Source organism: Sorghum bicolor, chromosome 4 (genome assembly GCF_000003195.3).
Source record: "Sorghum bicolor cultivar BTx623 chromosome 4, Sorghum_bicolor_NCBIv3, whole genome shotgun sequence".
Classification (NCBI taxonomy): domain Eukaryota; kingdom Viridiplantae; phylum Streptophyta; class Magnoliopsida; order Poales; family Poaceae; genus Sorghum; species Sorghum bicolor.
Window position 1 is genome coordinate 62,378,696 of NC_012873.2, and position 17,501 is coordinate 62,396,196.

Here is a 17,501-nt window from a genome sequence, read left to right on the forward strand (position 1 = left end):
TGACTCTATAAGATAAATGACTCTATAAGATCAATCTACAATGTAGTGTTAGTTGAGGCCTTGAGGTCTAGGTGCTATGTTATCCCAAAATAACCTTTGCTTACCACTAAAAGTGTTAAAGTTTAATTTGTACTGTAGTTCTTTTATTTTAATTATTAATCAGTGTTCAATCATAGACTAACTAGGCTCAAAAGATTTATCTCATAAATTACTTTTTAGTTATATTTTTAATTTTCTAAATAGTTAATATTTAGTACTTTATGTATATGTCCAGACGTGATGACCTATACAGTACAACTACAGGCAACGCAATTACGCAAGGAGCCAGAATCACGTAGCACGCCGCGGCGGGTGGGCCTATGAAAATTCCTCCGAAACAGTACGGGTCGCCGAGGTCCAACACGTCCACCGGACCACCGCTGGTCCAATCCCAGGAGGGAAGGCCGCCGAGACCAAACGACGCGCCGGCACACGCAAACCAACAACTTTCGCCCGTCAGCACCGATGTTTCCGCGTTCCTCCCCGCACTCCTGCTCCGCTCGCCTCGCCTCGCCGCTGCCTTTTATATACGCGACCCGCTCCCGGCTCAGTCCTCGGTCCTCCTCCTCCTCCACGCACGCACGCACGCGAGCGCGCGCCACGGCAGACCACCACGACCGCCCGCCCGCCCGCCACTGAGCTCCGCCGCTCTGGTACTGGTACCACCCCTGTCCAGCCCAGCGGCTCCAAGATTGACGCCACGATGGGCTTCCCCGTGGGGTACTCGGAGATGCTGCTCCCGCGCGTGCTGCTGCAGGTGCTCCTCCTCCTCGGCCACCTCCACCGCTTCCTCCTCTGGGCCTTCCACGCCGTGGGGCTCGGCGACCTCATCGACCTCGGCTGCAACTACTACCCCCCGCCGCCCCCCACGCCCACGGCGCAGGAGCACCAGGACGCGGCCGCGGCCGCGCCGCTGCAGCACCGGCGGCCGGAGTTCAGGCCCGTCCCGTCGGTGCTCATCGAGGAGGCGCTCCCCGTGGTGCGGTTCGACGAGCTGGGCGGGACCGCGTGCGGTGACGGCGACTGCGACTGCGCGGTGTGCCTCAGCGGCATCGGCGCGCGCGACGAGGTGCGGCGGCTCAGCAACTGCCGCCACGCCTTCCACCGCGCCTGCCTCGACCGCTGGATGTTGGCGCACGACCAGCGCACCTGCCCGCTCTGCCGCGCGCCGCTCATCCCCGGGGCCGGGGCCGCGGCCGCGGACCCCTGGGCCGCCGCGGGCGGCGTCGCGCCGTGGCCCGACGCGGGCGACTACGACATGTCCTACCCGTCTTCGCTGCCGTCCACGCCGCTGCTGACGGCGTTGCCCACCCCGACGCTGCTGCGGCCTCACGAGCTGCTGCTCACCGGCCTGGGCGGCTTCCAGTGAGCTGCTGCGTCTGCGTCGTGTGCGTGGCTGGCGCTGGCAGTTGGGCGAATCCGATCCGTGGCAAGGCAAACCGCGTCCTCGATGTCATGTGCATGTGCGGCCCACCCCGCCCGGTCGGTCAGACGGGTGACCGCCGCCAAACCTGCTCGATCTTCGGTCGTGTCTCCGTTGGTGAAAGGCGAAACCAACGGCAGAGGAGAGCGCTCTGGTTTTTACAGCTAGCGGCTCCCAAGTGAAAAAAAAAACAGACAGGCACTAGGAAACTAGCCAATTTGGTTGATGTGTAGGCCGATTCCATCTTCCAAACCTGTGGAGTTGTGAATCCTTTTGCAGATTACTATATTTTATATAAGCTAAAATCTGTTAACAAGAGCTCTAGATCCTGTGCAGTCTGGCTCCATTTGTGTTGCGACATTCCGCATCGATCGATCACTCGAATCCTTATCCCCACCCATCCAGCTAAGAAGGGGAGTACTGCCAATGTCAAGACAAATCTAAACTCGATGATACCTAGTATGATTTCCACCTGGATTAATTAACAATAACAAGATTAACCGGCGATCTGCTCTCACTGTCTCACATCTGATCCACTTGGCCACTTGCCCTGGCGTAACGTGATCTGCCTGGCTGCCTGAGAGGCAAGGCGCATCCGTAAAATACGCCGGCCTAGCGCTGGACAGCGACTGACTACTGGCACATGGCAGGCGTCAGCCGAGCCGCGGGTCCCAAGTAGCTGCAGCGAACATTCGTTTGGCGTTTGGAGAAGATGCATGGGTGATACGATCCTCTTGGCCTGTTTGTCAATTGCCATGTAGGACGAAGATAAAGATAAACAAAGCGACAGACTAGTAATAAGCTCTAGCAGTAGAAGCTACCTCCATCATTCGTGCTGCTCACTCAGCTCAGCTCGTTATAATAACGCAGAAACGACTTCTAGTCCTCCGGTTTCTTAGATCTTCTAAGGCCTTGTTTGGATGTTGTCGTATTCACTTCAATCCATGTGTGTTGGTGTGGATTGGGATGTAATTTAGTTCAAGTTCCACTCCAATCAACCTCAACACATGTGGATTGGTGTGAATACGATAACATCCAAACAAGACCTAAGCAGGTTTCGAACACAGGCCGATAGTGGTTTGCTAAGATCTGTAATTAATTCTTTGGTGAGCAGTAAACGGATATGAAAATAGTGAACTGATCATTGTTGGCATCCTGTGCAGCGAAGGGTACCAATGATAGACGAGTGACCTCTTTCGTGTGAGAGAGATAATTGGACGGACTCGCAAGGCATAATTGGTGATGGGCATAGGAAGAGGACGACGGTGAGCATAGGCCCAGATGGAGATGGCCAGATCCCACGGGGCGTTCAACATCGTGCATGAGACGACGGGGATTTTGGGTGCCCCAGCAGGCCAGCACGCTTTCGACGTGCCGGAAAACGGGTGGCCTACCGAGTTTTGGGATTCCTCTCGTGGTCACTCCTGGTGGCTCACTCACAGCTTGGAAATGTTTTTTTTTTGGACAAGGTACAGCTTGGAAATGGACGAATATCCTCTCGGCACCTGCACTTGTGATTGGTACACACACGATCGTACGTACGCGTTGTTTAGATCCATTTTTTTATTTTGATACCGTAGCTTTTTCGTTTTTATTTGACAAACATTGTGCAATCGTTAACTAGGCTTAAAAGATTCGTCTCGCGATTTACAGACAAACTGTATAATTAATTTTTATTTTTATCTATATTTAATACTTTATGCATATGTCGCAAGATTCGATGTGACGAAGAACTTTAAAAGTTTTTGACTTTTAGGTGAACTAAACTTCCTATCATCACACCAGTTTAGCACAGTACTACGTCCACTGCATCTGCACTTGTGATTGGTTTTGCTGCTTGGCAGCCTTGTTTACTTCCACCCAAAAACATAAAATTTCTCGTCACATCGAATATTTAGACGCATGCATAGAGTATTAAATATAGATAAAAATAAAAACTAATTGCACAATTTGGTCGGAATTTATGAGATGAATCTTTTAAACCTAGTTATTTTATAGTTACATAATAATTACCACCAACAAACGAAAGTGTTACCCTGTCACGAAATTTTTCCCCTCCATATCGTACCGGCTGCGAAAGAGAAATATCGGTGATGACTGATCATCGATGTTGAGTTGGCCCCTTTGACGACGGACTGATGGATGTTGAACAGCAGCATGGTAACAGTAACTTCACTCTTCCTGCTGACTCGTGAATTCTCCCTCCCTCGTATAGCACCCGAACACTTGTCACTTATTCGTGAGTCGTTCTCCTTCGTTACGCAGAACATGAAGACGCTCTCAGCAAGAGTACCGCACCCTCACGGCAAGGAGATATGGAGATGATTTGCCTAGCTGAAACGGCAAATACCAAGCACTCTGCGCTGCGCCTGTCAACATCGGTCTGTTTCACAGTTGGATTTCTCAGTTTGCAACAGTGAAGAAGACAGACAACAGAATCCGAAGGGACGAGTACGCTTCTCAGGTTTTCAGAAGCGTGGAACGTGTGGAACACCGAACATGACCTCGTTTCTGGAACGAACCAGAACGTTCCTAAACAAACTACCATGAGTTATTTCAAAATAAGATTTTGGCTGCTCTACTCTCAAGTGACCATTAATCATTGATCCAGATACTTTTTTACAACATTTTGCCTCCTACAGGGTATAAGGAAAAATGATATATTATATATTTATTTTAGAACTGATTTATTACTCCTCTTTTAAAAATTTGCATACACTCACACCTAACAACTAAATATTTCGTAATTAATATCCAATTGGGGCCTTGTTTAGTTGGCAAAATGAAAAGTTTTTGGACACTGTAGCATTTTTGTTTGTTTGTAGCAAATATTGTTCAATTATATACTAACTAGGCTTAAAAAAATCGAAGAGACTGTTTGTGAAGCTCCATCGTCGTGGTCATCGAAGCCGAGCTCATCGAAGTCCTACGGCCCCTAATTTGTTCGGACCCATTTTTTCCCCGTGTGCGGACGTGCGGTGGCATGAATTTTGGCGTGAGGTGGTGCCGTTCGTCACCGGTTTTTGCCCGCGCGAGGAAGTGTGCCCCCAGCCACGCTAGTACCTGATCTGATATTGTTCACGGCCGAATGAAGAGACTGTTCGTGAAGCTCCATCGTCGTGGTCTCGTGGACACTGGACAGCTCGCAGATCCACAGCTGGTCCGTTCCTTGCATCGCGCAGGGAAAAAGCTCCAAACGAAAGCATTCTGATGGAGGATAAAAAAATGCTGTGTTTGGGTTGCAGACGGGCTGGGGTTGGGAGGGCCAGGCCCATACGGACCTAGGTGAAAACTAATTATGACAATACTTTGAAATGTGTGCAATTTTGAAAAAAGAGAAGTATCAGAGCAAACTCTTGTTTTTTTATTATTTTAGAAAATAGTCTAGATTAATTTATTATCTCTAGGGTGATAGATATAACGGTAGATCCCATGTTTAACTATATCTACTAATGAGATGTGATACATGATTTTGTATGAATATGTCTTTTATTTCAGGAATTGAATGTATCGTTATAATAATACATATATGAGATAGTGTATTTTTTTCTTACACCAATTCTTATCTCTATCTACCCCTTCTTGCAGGGCAATTTTATAGCAAGTGAAACATGGCTAAGTCAACATGATGGCTCTAGGGCCATACAATTATCATGAAATATAGGCATCTATATCATCTAAGAACCCTATTTTGAATAGCCATGTTGTTTTTCATGGACTCTATGCTAGATCTATGCATACTAGAGATTATGATTATCTAGTGAATTGATTCACTAATGGTAACTTCAACTAAACAGCTTAATGGTATCTACTAGACCCTTAAACATGTGGGAATGGATGCTAACTAAGATTAGCCTTGCTTGGGCATAATAGAAAGTCGATTAGTGGAAGAGACCAAAAACCCTGTCCTTGAGCTTTAGGCATTTATGACACACTTCCTTAACTTGCACTAAAATTTGCATAAGGGATAGAACTTGGGATTGCTAAATTCTATATGCCAATAGGAAGCAACATGAAATCAATGCATGATTTGGATCAAAGGATCAACTGAGAGGGTAAGGTCATGGTGAGTCAAGGACTTGGGGGACGTGTGTTGCTTGAGCTAGTTAAGAACCATTAGGTCTGTTGTAGTGAGTTTGCAACACCCTTAGTATAGATCATATGCCATTATACGCTGATCTGTATCACACATAGAAAATTAGAAGGATAGTACACATGACATTGATTTATACTGGTTCAAGTACGTGATATCCTACGTCCAGTTTGGAGTAGATCTCTTTATCTCATATGCTCGAGTTTATAAAGGGTTGTTGATGGCTAGTTGTCTGAGGTTGCTATGACCTATGAGTGGCTATTCGATAGCAATCGACGGCTCCATATAGAGTTCTGATTGGTTTACATATTAGTTTCCTAGTTTGTTGCAAGGAAATATACCATATAGAGTTGGTTTCTAAATATATATTGCTATGTCTTATTTTCCAAATAGATGAGGTACCCAGTCTAGGTTGGGCTTCTTGTGTAGCTAGCTTGGTGTACCCTATCCTACTTGGGATCTATCCCATACGGTTTGGTACCCTAGGTACATATCTCTGACAGGTAAAACCCGTGTGGATTCGATGCGATTTGATTAGTATTGTGGCACGCCTCTCGTTGGAAAGATTGTAGGCATGAATCGACCCTTATCTAGGCATGGGCATGGTAGTTCGGTCTCGTGCTCTTTGTGAGTAAAGTTATACCCCTCTATAGAGTTACTGATCATTTTGAAATGCCATGCTCTCAGTTATGATAATGTTCTAGGTTTTTGGCCTTAGAGTGGACATGTGTGTTTGGCTCTATGTGGTTGTGGATGATGAGCTCCCTTACTTTGAGTAGTTTATATACCAGCTTCTTGCATTTCAAGTCCCAGCTTCTTGCATTTCAAGTCCTTTAGTGCCGTATTATCAATCAACTTATGAGATGCCTTAATGCAAACTATAAAAGGTCTATGATTTCACTTTGCATCCATCAAACTATATAGTATGTTTGAATAAACCGTGTGAGTATGATTGTACTCATGGTACTATCATTAAGTTGTTTTCTTTTCAAGTTGTTGTAGACCATGTTGGCCACTCGAATGACTCAAGTACAGTCCATAGTATATCAAGTGGACAAGACAAACACCTCTACCCCACTTTCATGTACTTGCTAGATGAGCGATCAAGCGAGATGATCTTAAAGAGGTAGTGCTATGGATGAGCGAGACAACATAAATAACAAGCTTAGTATAACAACTAAATAATGTATTATTTCCTACTACCACTTTAACTATTTTATTCATAATTTTTTGTGTTGAATGTGTACTTTCAGAATGATGTTGAATATCAAAACTGTGGTGAATTTATATACTTCACCGATAGTCATAGTGGTTAGGGATTACGATAGTTGGTTTGCTTAAGCTGAGTTGGTTAAAAGGATAACATTCGGTCTAGGTAAATCAATTTGATATAAGGTCTTTGCGAAGTATTTTCTTTGTTCACATTTAAATAACACCACCTATATGTTCGTCATGGCACTATATGTTAGAATAATGTTTCTTAGTGATCAATTAGTAGATTAATGACATCATGAGTAGTTGCTAATGATAGAGAGATATGTTCTTTTGAGAGGCCCTTTAGACATGTATATACATGTGTGTAATCATTTATGAGATCAATACAAACAATTGTTCTCTCTATTTTGTGTTTCTAAACACCATATCCAAGTGTCTTGCCGTGGTTTTAGATGCGGTAAACGACTTTATAGAATGCCAAACCCACTAGCAGTATATGTTAGTATGACAATTTCTGCTCTGCCAGATTATATTTTTGCAAAAAAACGAAAATAAAAAATAAAAAATATTTATCTTTGAGCAAAATAAAAATACCATTTTATTGGGGATTGGGCATTTGGGCTCCATGATTCGGATCCATGATAGAAGGGCTTCAGGCCCGCAACTATTCAAAGTGGACCCGAATTTTTAGAGCGGTCATTCACAAATCCATTTCTACGGACGTTCATCCATTTCAGATATAGCGAACAATTCGATAGTTAATGCAGGTTGACTGTCCACCTTTCTCCTCCGCTCCTCTTTTCTTGTTCCTTACGTCACCATGCAAAAAACAATGCATTTATTTCAAATTACTATAATTTGTAAACGGTGTGTCTATTTTTAATTCCGTCTGCACCAGTGTATTCAGCGTGACAAGACAAACAAAACTAGACCTCAATTCCATATATTTCGAAGAATTTTATTTTTTAGTAGCAATTTATGTATATTAACTTATAACATGTAATTATGTTGTTAACTTATTCTGCTATGTTGCTAACCTATTCTGCTAAGTTGCACTGTGTAACTTATGTTTGTGTAGAATAACTTTTATAAAAACACAACTTTGTATATACACTAATATATTATTTTGGTAATTTATGTACATAAGTTGTATTGTGTAACTTATATACTCCCTCTATTCTAAATTACTACCTCGGTCCACAAAAGAATGCTATCTAACTTATTTTATTAACTTAGTGTACATAGTTATATATCTAACTTGTGTTTTCATGTATACGTCATCTTAACTTATTTGACGAACTTGCTGCATTTAGTTTCATGTGTTATCACATTATATGAGATAACCATGTCAGTATTTGCTATTTACTAAAGTGTTTCTTCTAGTCAACTTTGTTATTTGAATTTATTATTTTACACATTATATATTTTGCATATCTTCCAATTTAAAACACATAGATGCTGAATATCATAGTTGTATAAGTTATGCAAATCTATTATGTAACTTGTTATATAGCTTCACATTATCTATATGGAAGTTATTGTGTAATATAAGGTGTAAAAGTTATTTTTATTTTACTCCCCCACCCTTTTTAAAATCATTTTCTTTATGTTCCCGAATGATTATTTCTGGAAAAAAAACCGATGAAACGTAAAGAGAATGCTATTCTCACAACTGTTTTAATAATATAAAATTTGCACAAAAAAAGGTAATGTTGTATAAGTTAGAACTACTAAGTTAATCTTAAAAGTTATGCTGTGTAACTCAATTTTCTAAATTATATGTGTAGTTTAAAAAAATTACAAAAGTGAAATTACCGTCGCTCGTGCGGCTGCATAGTAAAAGAAAAAAAGTGCATGCATTGTCCGCTCAAAAGGAATTTGGGAGTTGCATGTCTCTAGGTCCGTCCAAAAATAGTATCATACAGGATTGAATACTTTTCTAAAAAAGAATAGTTTGATTGGTCGGAGATCGTTCGCCATTTCAAATGAACGTTCATGAATTAGTGCGGTCGGCATTCATTGCAGGGATGCGATTATGCGACTATGCGAGCGCCATTCGTGCTAGAAGCATTGCGTAACGCACTTCCCACCCGCGACAAGAATACGAAGAACTGAAACCGAAACCGCGAGAAACAAACGGAGACGAGAAGCTGAACCTGAACCGCTCCCATCAGTGCGCGAGGACAATGCGCAACCTGACGATCCCTCGCATCTCCACCCCCTCCATCGAAATCTTACTCTTTTCTCTCTCTCTCTCCTCCCGCACAAATCTGCTCGCTGCCACCGGCAACGTTTTCCTGCCGTCCACGAAGAAACCGACGAGGATCGGAGGAGGTACCAATACCGCGGGAACATAACGACGGCCGAAAACGGCGCGGGCAATGAAGGCAGCCGCCGGAGGAGGCGGCAAGGAGAGCCCAGCGGCCTCCCTCCTCCGCTTCGTCCTCCTGCTCCTTCTCCCTCTCACCGTGCTCTACATCTTCTACACCCTCCACGTCATTCTCTCCTCAACCCCGTCTTGCCCGCCGGCAGACCCCGTCAGAGCCAAGGGCACGTCAAACGCCTTGGCCGTCTCTCATCTTCTCAACAATTTTGACGAAACTCATCTTACCAACAATTATAACCTTACATCGTCAATGCCACCGCCACCGCCTCCGCCTCCGCCTCCTCCTCCTCCGGCCGTGCTAACGGCGACGACGCTGCAGCACGTAGTGTTCGGCATTGCGGCGTCGGCGCGCCTGTGGGATAAGCGGAAGGAGTACATCAAGATCTGGTGGCGTCCAGGCGGGGGCATGCGGGGCTTCGTGTGGATGGACCGCCCCGTGCGGGCTTCCAGCGTGCCGGAGGGGCTGCCACCCATCAAGGTCTCGGCGGACACCTCCCGCTTCCCCTACACGCATCGGCGCGGCCACCGGTCCGCCATCCGCATCTCTCGCATCATCTCTGAGACCTACCGCCTCGGCCTTCCCGATGTGCGGTGGTTCGTCATGGGCGACGACGACACCGTCTTCCTCCCGGACAACCTGCTCGCGGTGCTCAGCAGGCTCGACCACCGGCAGCCCTACTACATTGGCTCCTCCTCGGAGAGCCACCTGCAGAACATCTACTTCTCGTATGGGATGGCGTTCGGCGGCGGCGGTTTCGCCATCAGCCAGCCGCTGGCGGCACGGCTGGAGCGGATGCAGGACGCGTGCATCCGGCGGTACCCGTCGCTGTACGGCAGCGACGACCGCATCCAGGCGTGCATGGCGGAGCTGGGCGTGCCGCTAACAAGGCACCCGGGGTTCCACCAGTACGACGTGTACGGGGACCTCCTGGGCCTCCTGGCCGCGCACCCCGTCGCGCCGCTCGTGTCGCTGCATCACCTCGACGTGGTGCGCCCGCTGTTCCCGAACGCGCGGTCCCGCCCGGCCGCGGTGCGGAGGCTGTTCGAGGGCCCCGTCATGCTGGACTCGGTCGGGGTGATGCAGCAGTCCATATGCTACGACGAGGCGAAGCGGTGGACGGTGTCGGTGGCGTGGGGGTTCGTGGTGATGGTGGCGAGGGGCGTGATCTCGCCGCGGGAGATGGAGACCCCCGCGCGGACGTTCCTCAACTGGTACCGACGCGCCGACTACAAGTCGCACGCTTTCAACACGCGGCCGCTGGCGCGCAAACCGTGCGAGCGCCCCGCGCTGTATTACCTGGCCGCTGCGCGCCGTGCGGTGGCGCGCGACGGCGAGACCACTGTGACGAGGTACCAGCGGTGGCGGCGGCGTGACGAGGTTCGCCCGGTGTGCCGGTGGAAGATCCCAGACCCCGACACGCTGCTCGACAGCGTGCTCGTGGTTAAGAAGCCCGATCCCGCACTGTGGGATAAGGTAATTAATTCTCACCGAGCTCTCTGCCTCTGTTCATGCTCATGCTCATTGGACAATTCTACTGTACTGTAGTATCATCTACGGCTTGTGTTTGATGCTGACTGTTTCATGATCCTGTTGCAGTCTCCGAGACGGAATTGCTGCAGAGTGCTGTCGTCTCCCGGGGCAGGGGAGGACGGCAACAAGACGATGACCATAGACGTTAGTGTATGTGAGGACTGGGGGATCAAGCAACGGTAAAATGTAATTATCACACAGACAAGTTGTATAGGTAATTCATCACTTTCACTTTGTCCTTTATTCCTGTAACAGTAAATATAGAAGAGAAAAAAGAATGAACATCTACACATCCCTGCCCATATGAGCATTGATCATGCCAGCTCTTGTTCTTTTGTCCGTATATGAACACATCTATCTACACATGCTGTTAATGCGACAATAGACAAGTTTAAAGGACTAGAATTACACGTTTACACGGGAGTCCAAAGTTTATGTCGCTTGATGATACTGGCAGCTTTCAGGAGAATGTCTTGTTCTGTAGATGACCACTCCTCTGTTTTCTGTGGCCACAGAAAATCAAATGTTAGTGAGGAAATAGAGCCCTGATACATTAAACCAATAGTGCTACTACACTAAACTCCGTGTACTCCTACCAATAGAGCAGTTGTACTACCAAATCACCCTGAGAAGCTCTGCTCAACTTAGTTGTCAAGCTGCTTCCTAAATATATAGCCACCAACACGCAGAGAACACGGAACAAACATAAAACCATAACACAGATTCCCAATATCAGTTAAACTCCAACAAAGCACGCAAGTGCACTTCTGCCGACTTATCTATGACGCAAAAGATGCCTAATGTGGTAACCCCTGCATATTTGGCAGCACAATGTTGTTTGGAGATCATATATTCCTGTTTCCTTCCACATAATAATGAAGAAATGCAACAAGTTTTTGACTCCTACTGGCTTACAGAGCAGTATGTTGGCTGACGTTTGTTTGAACGACTGCTATTTCCACATGCAGACAAATGTTTTCTGTAGATCAAAGTCTAATATATGATATGCCAGACATTTCACATTATGTTTTCAAAGTAATAGTATCTCAGCATGCCAAAATCAAGATAGGATAACAGTTTTTTTTAAGAGGATCATAGTTACATACCGTGCTTTTGATATTGCAACCAATGGTAAGCTCTCCACTTGAAATTTCTAACCGTGAGAGATAGCAGTATGCAGCGTCAATTTTTGAGTTGGACGTCAACATTACTTTTATCTCCTCTGTTATAGCAGGAACCTTTTCGATGTCTTCAATTCTTATGGGAAGTTTGGCCACACTAGCATGCCACTGGGCCCTTGATTTGTTCACTATCATCTGCAGATTTTTTTGGTAAGGAGGGAAGCCACTTAGAATTAAAGAATAAAGATAATATGGTCTCCATGGATGAGTCCAAAACACCACAATGATATGCAAAATATGCATTCAGAGATAAGATAAAGTAGCATTTCAAACATGACACATTACTTGGCTGGAGAAAAGTGAGTTAGGGACTACAACAGGGAGCTTTTCTGTATTTATCAACGAAGTAGAGGTCAATCCAATTTCAACAACTTGCCCTTCTATTGAACCAGCCTGCAATAGAAAAGCACATATAGTCACTCGAAGTTTGTATCAAGCCGAAAAGCCAGTTTGGTATATATAGCCATTAAAACTAGACAAACTTACAACTACCTAACTATGAAGCACTTTATGGGGCATGATTGGAAGTATGAATCGTCCAAAACATGTGCACTTTACTGAACTTTGTCTTCAAAACCAATATTCATTCTCCAAGCTCGTTTGTTCTTTTAATGCTACTTAAAATATCTACAAATGTTGTCTCATGCAGCCACATTTTGGTATGTTTTGTTTCTTATTAAGCCTAACATGGAATCTTGAATGAGTTCATTAAGTGAAGTTTGAATAAATGGATTATTACACTCTTCTAGAGGCCATTTCACCCACTACTTAGCCTTTGTTAACATTTAAGGAAAAAAACACCAGATGCAGCGTGGATCCTTTTTTTTTACCTTATTCAGTATTTGAGAAACTCATTGAAGTACGATAAATATTCGTTATTTACCCTACGTTATTAACTTGCTGAGATAAAATAATTGTTATCCAAATTGACTTTAAGCTTATTCAGGTAAGTAATACATATAATGTAGTATTTGACTTCTTCAGAAAGTTTAACCACTAACTTTTACCCATTTTATTGCTGACATATCGTGTGACTTTGGTTCCAGAAAAAATAAAAGGACTGCAAAAGGTTTGTTAGATAAATAACCAGGGACCTTGATATAGTCTCCAACTGAGAATGGCCTTGAAAATTGTATAGAGAATCCACTCAGCATGTTACCAAGGATATCTCTTGCCGCAAAAGCAGTAGCAACACCTGTAACAACATACAGAAGAGAATATAATTCCCTGAGTCCCGCAAGTACAGGAAATGCTGACACGAAGAACGCTATATGTTAAAACATTACCTCCAACACCACCAACAGTTAATATTGACTGCACAGGTACACCACAAGCTTCAGCAAGAGCTATAACTCCAAGTGCTATCAGTCCTAGTGATGACACCTTATCAAATGCTGACAATCTTTCACGGTCAGTTCTTGTAGCAGCTTGTTTGGCCATAGCATGGCCAATGAAGTTAGTCTTCCACCTGTGAAGGAACCACACTAAAGAGACAGCAAATGCCCCCTTCCATGCCTGTGGAAGATAATCTGAAATGCCTGGTTCAATAACTGCAGCCCTGAGGAAGGAAGAAAACATCAGAGACCTCAGACATATTCAGAATAAAAGTGTAAACAGAAAAAAGATCTGCATCATAGTAGTATGGTTTGTATAACAATATCACCGAATAAAACAATATCATGTTGTTTATGGACAAATATAAAATACCATATATGCCCATAAATTTTCTCACACATATATTGCAGAGGAACATCTTAGGAGTCTACTTAAAAAAATACACAAAATATATGAAAGGAACATGAAAACTCCTGGAACATGGTTTTAACCTCAAATGCATTTAGTGAAATTTCGTGGTCAATATATTTTACAATAAGAAGGTAGTACTAAGGAAATAATGCTCTCAAAAGGTGAAATAGCAAATAAGTTCTCACATCTGCGAAAATGCCATAAATGTGATCATATATTTTGCAGGATCTTCCAGTGCACTCCACAAGCTTGTTTCATAAGACACATGTTTCTTAGTAGAGTCTCCCCAGAGTGTCCTAAGGGGACCATCTGATGCATACTTGTGCAGCTTTCTTAGAACAATAGGCATTACAAACCATGCCATTGCTGTACCGATCAGTGTCCCACCAAGTGGAACAATTACCTTTTCTAGATCTGTGTGATTACCAAATAACTCTTGGAAATGAAGTGTAATTGCATCATTCGGACGCTTTATGTTGTTGCCTGCAGCAGTGCTAGCATCAACAGCAGAACGATGAGCATCTTCTGACATATCAATCCAGGTGTTTCCACCACCATCTGTGTTGTCAACTTTAGAAGATCCTGTAGAAGAAACCTCTGAGACAGCATTTTCAAGACCATCTGGTTTAGTTCTAGTATACGAGGAAGACATGCGACGAAGACTTGATACACCTGAGAACCCCAGTGATTGGTTGTAGTGATGCTTTGCCGTAACCAACCAACAATTCTTTGAATGAACTGTAAAATGCATCGTGCTGCTTTTTTCTATTCTTACGGGATAAGTGCCCAGCTTTTCAGAGTGCTCAAGCTCAGCACAGCTGAACCATCTCCAAGGAACTCCAGAATATAAACACTGCTCAGGAGATGCCTCTCTGGGACTCCGAACACTGGCTGCTTGGCAAGACCATCGCAAAATTGCTGCACTCCTAAACATCGTATCCTTTCTAATAAAATTTGACATGCCAGGTAACAGAAACGCCCTGCACTGACTCAGATATTCAACATGCACATTGTCAAATTAACAATAACTAGAGGTCTAGAGATCAAGCGCAATCACACAAACAGTGACAAAAACATTACAGAAGCCAAGAAGCAATCAGAAAAAATGCTAATCCAAACATTTTAGTGGCATAACATGTGCGCTGTACCAAGAACACACCCTCCACGCAACCATCTCATTGCTCTTCTAGTATCCCCTAACAGTGCTAGTGCGATTCAACTTAAAGTACGCAATAAGCTGAAAGAAATGAATGCCTCTAAATCTGATCGCGAAAAATTTTGATCGAGAATGACTCTAAATCAAGTGAACCTCCTTAATGTAAATAGATGTCGTAAAATGTTTATATATGATACACAATCACACATATTTGTGAGCTGGTAACATATTTGCATTATTTCCAGCAAGGAGCCGATATCTCGGCATAGCCAATGCTGAACTACGACCTTTACACTGTTCTGGAACATGACAACTTTACAAACAAGCAACAAACTATACCATGATAAATTTGTGATGGACCATCAACAAGGTTGAGCGTTCCATTGTGCTCAAACCTGCTAAACAATTCTGTGATGAACAAAGTACGTGTAAACAACAACATTTAACAAACTGGAGACTGGAGTACAACAGGACAATGAATTCAGATGTTGACACCTTGACATTAATTACTTGTAACCCCGATAACACTACCGTGCAAGTTGAACTAGTTCTTCGAGATCCCATAGAATTAAGTACGCCCTCTGTCACTAAAACAGAGCACATAAACACACATCAAACAAGTATCTGATCGCAAGGTGGTCGACGAAATGTCTCACCGAATATCCGCAGATCACTCGACGATGATAGCCGCCGTCTTTGTGGTATCCGCAGAGAAACAAGCAAGCAACCGAGGGTGACCTCCTATCACCATCCGCATTGCAACATCAAAACTTAAAACTCTGAGTGAATGGAGATAATAAAAAGAAATTCTTACCTGCGCTGAGAAGAAAAGAAACGAGAAGAGCTAGGAATCGCGTGCGATGGCGCTGCGCATGGGCGAGGCTTGGAGGCAAGTAGTACCAGAGCAGAGCCGCACCCCGCTAGATGGTTCGGCTGACGCGCGCTACAGCTAGAAGCGTGACTTCGTGATGGTGAGCGCTTGGCTAGTGGCTACTGCAAGCATCTGGCTATCGGAGCCTCCGACACCTGGGCCTTGTTTAGTTCGAAAAATTTTTGCAAAATTTTTCAGATTCTCCGTCACATCGAATCTTTAGACATATGCATGAAGTATTAAATATAGACAAAAATAAAAACTAATTGCACAGTTTGGTCGAAATTAACGAGACGAATCTTTTAAGCCTAGTTAGTCTATGATTGAATAATATTTGTCAAATACAAACGAAATAACTACAGTATCGATTTTGCAAAATATTTTGGAACTAAACAAGGCCCTAGTCTTTCAAGGGCGAAAAAGAGAGTACCCACACCTGGAAAAAGGAGACGTCATGCGCTGCGCTGGCCTGTGGCAGTGATGGTGATGGCTGAATGTTTTTTACTACGGCCTTGTTTACTTCCATCTAAAATCTAAAAACTTTTCAAGATTTCTCGTCACATCGAATCTTTAAACACATGCATGCATAGAGTATTAAATATAAATAAAAACTAATTGCGTAATTTGGTTGAAATTTACGAGACGAATATTTTAAACCTAGTTAGTCCATGATTGAACAATAAGAGCAATTCTAAGAGACTCGCTAAAATTAGTAGCTAAATTCTATTGTTTAGCCATTTTATAAAATAGAAAACTTCTTAAAAAAGAAGAGATCCACAACAGTCTTGCTATTTTACAAAATCATATAACTTGTGTCAGTGGTTGGCTATATATGACCAACGAAAATTAAGGAATAGTCAACTTTCTATTTTACAAAACTAGATAGCATATCTGTTGGAGTCTATTTTTTCTTATGCAAATTCTAAAATAGCCTCCACAACAAGAATAGCTAAGCTGTTGAAGTTACTCTAATTACCACAAACAAACAAAATTGCTACAGTGTCGTGAAATAATTTCGGAATGAACTAAACAAAGCCTACGTTCCTACCCATCGGATAGGCTATTTGACCAGAATTCCGGTCACGCTCGAGCCTAGGCCGGTCTCAAAATCAAAAAAAAAATCATTGATTTATTATAAAAAATATTTAAAAAATTACAAATTATAAAATAAACAAACGGAGCTGACGCAATACTACCTGCCTCTAGAGTCTATTGGGTTGTTTGCTCAGACAACAGTACCTGTTTTAAAAATATGAATGAGTTAGAAACTGTATTATAAAACTTAGGCCTGGTTCAGTTCGCAAATTTTTTTGAATTTCGCTACTGTAGCATTTTTGTTTGTTTGTGGTAAATATTGTCCAATCATAGACTAACTAGGGTCAAAAGATTCATCTCGCGTTTTACAGCCAAACTGTGTAATTAGTTTTTGTTTTCGTCTATATTTAATGCTTCATGCATGTGCCGCAAGACTCGATGTGACGGTGAATCTTAAAAAAATTTGTAAACTAAACAAGGCCTTACATTGAGGCCTTGTTTAGTTCGCAAAAAATTTTAAGATTTCCCATCACATCGAATCTTTGGTCGCATGCATGAAGCATTAAATATAGACGAAAATAAAAACTAACTGCACAGTTTACCTGTAATTTGTGAGATGAATCTTTTGAGCCTAGTTACTCCGTGATTGAACAATGTTTGTCAAATAAAAATGAAATACTACAGTACTTAAAAAACAAAAAAAATTGCGAACTAAACAAGGCCTGAAAGATGGCGATAGAGGGTCCCCAACAAGACGTTTTGCACTAGAGGTTTGGTGCTCAGGATTTAGGCCTTGTTTAGTTCACTCTGAAAACCAAAAAGTTT

The 17,501-nt window shown here is 43.4% G+C and overlaps 3 protein-coding genes across 4 annotated transcripts; 2 read left to right on the top strand and 1 right to left on the bottom strand.

Annotated features, from left to right (window-relative positions):
* On the top strand, positions 577-1,786 carry LOC8076030 (E3 ubiquitin-protein ligase RHA1B). The gene has a single exon (XM_002452707.2). The coding sequence runs from the start codon at positions 743-745 to the stop codon at positions 1,406-1,408; it is 666 nt and encodes a 221-aa protein (XP_002452752.1). The 5' UTR covers positions 577-742; the 3' UTR covers positions 1,409-1,786.
* Positions 8,538-11,009, top strand: LOC8076031. The gene is made up of 2 exons (XM_002452708.2): positions 8,538-10,630; positions 10,754-11,009. Exons 1-2 carry the CDS (start codon positions 9,152-9,154, stop codon positions 10,868-10,870), a joined length of 1,596 nt encoding a protein of 531 aa, XP_002452753.1. The 5' UTR covers positions 8,538-9,151; the 3' UTR covers positions 10,871-11,009.
* LOC8076032 (mechanosensitive ion channel protein 1, mitochondrial) lies at positions 10,874-15,771 on the bottom strand. 2 transcript variants are annotated; one of them, XM_002454429.2, is made up of 8 exons: positions 15,585-15,771; positions 15,427-15,511; positions 13,800-14,594; positions 13,155-13,426; positions 12,963-13,063; positions 12,154-12,261; positions 11,794-12,003; positions 10,874-11,190 (listed from the first exon to the last, which is right to left on the bottom strand). In XM_002454429.2, the coding sequence occupies exons 3-8, from the start codon at positions 14,573-14,575 to the stop codon at positions 11,101-11,103; spliced, it is 1,557 nt and encodes a 518-aa protein (XP_002454474.2). In that variant the 5' UTR covers positions 14,576-14,594; positions 15,427-15,511; positions 15,585-15,771; the 3' UTR covers positions 10,874-11,100. The 2 variants fall into 2 exon arrangements, with proteins under 2 accessions (XP_002454474.2, XP_021314491.1); XM_021458816.1 differs by having other exon boundaries at positions 13,800-14,599.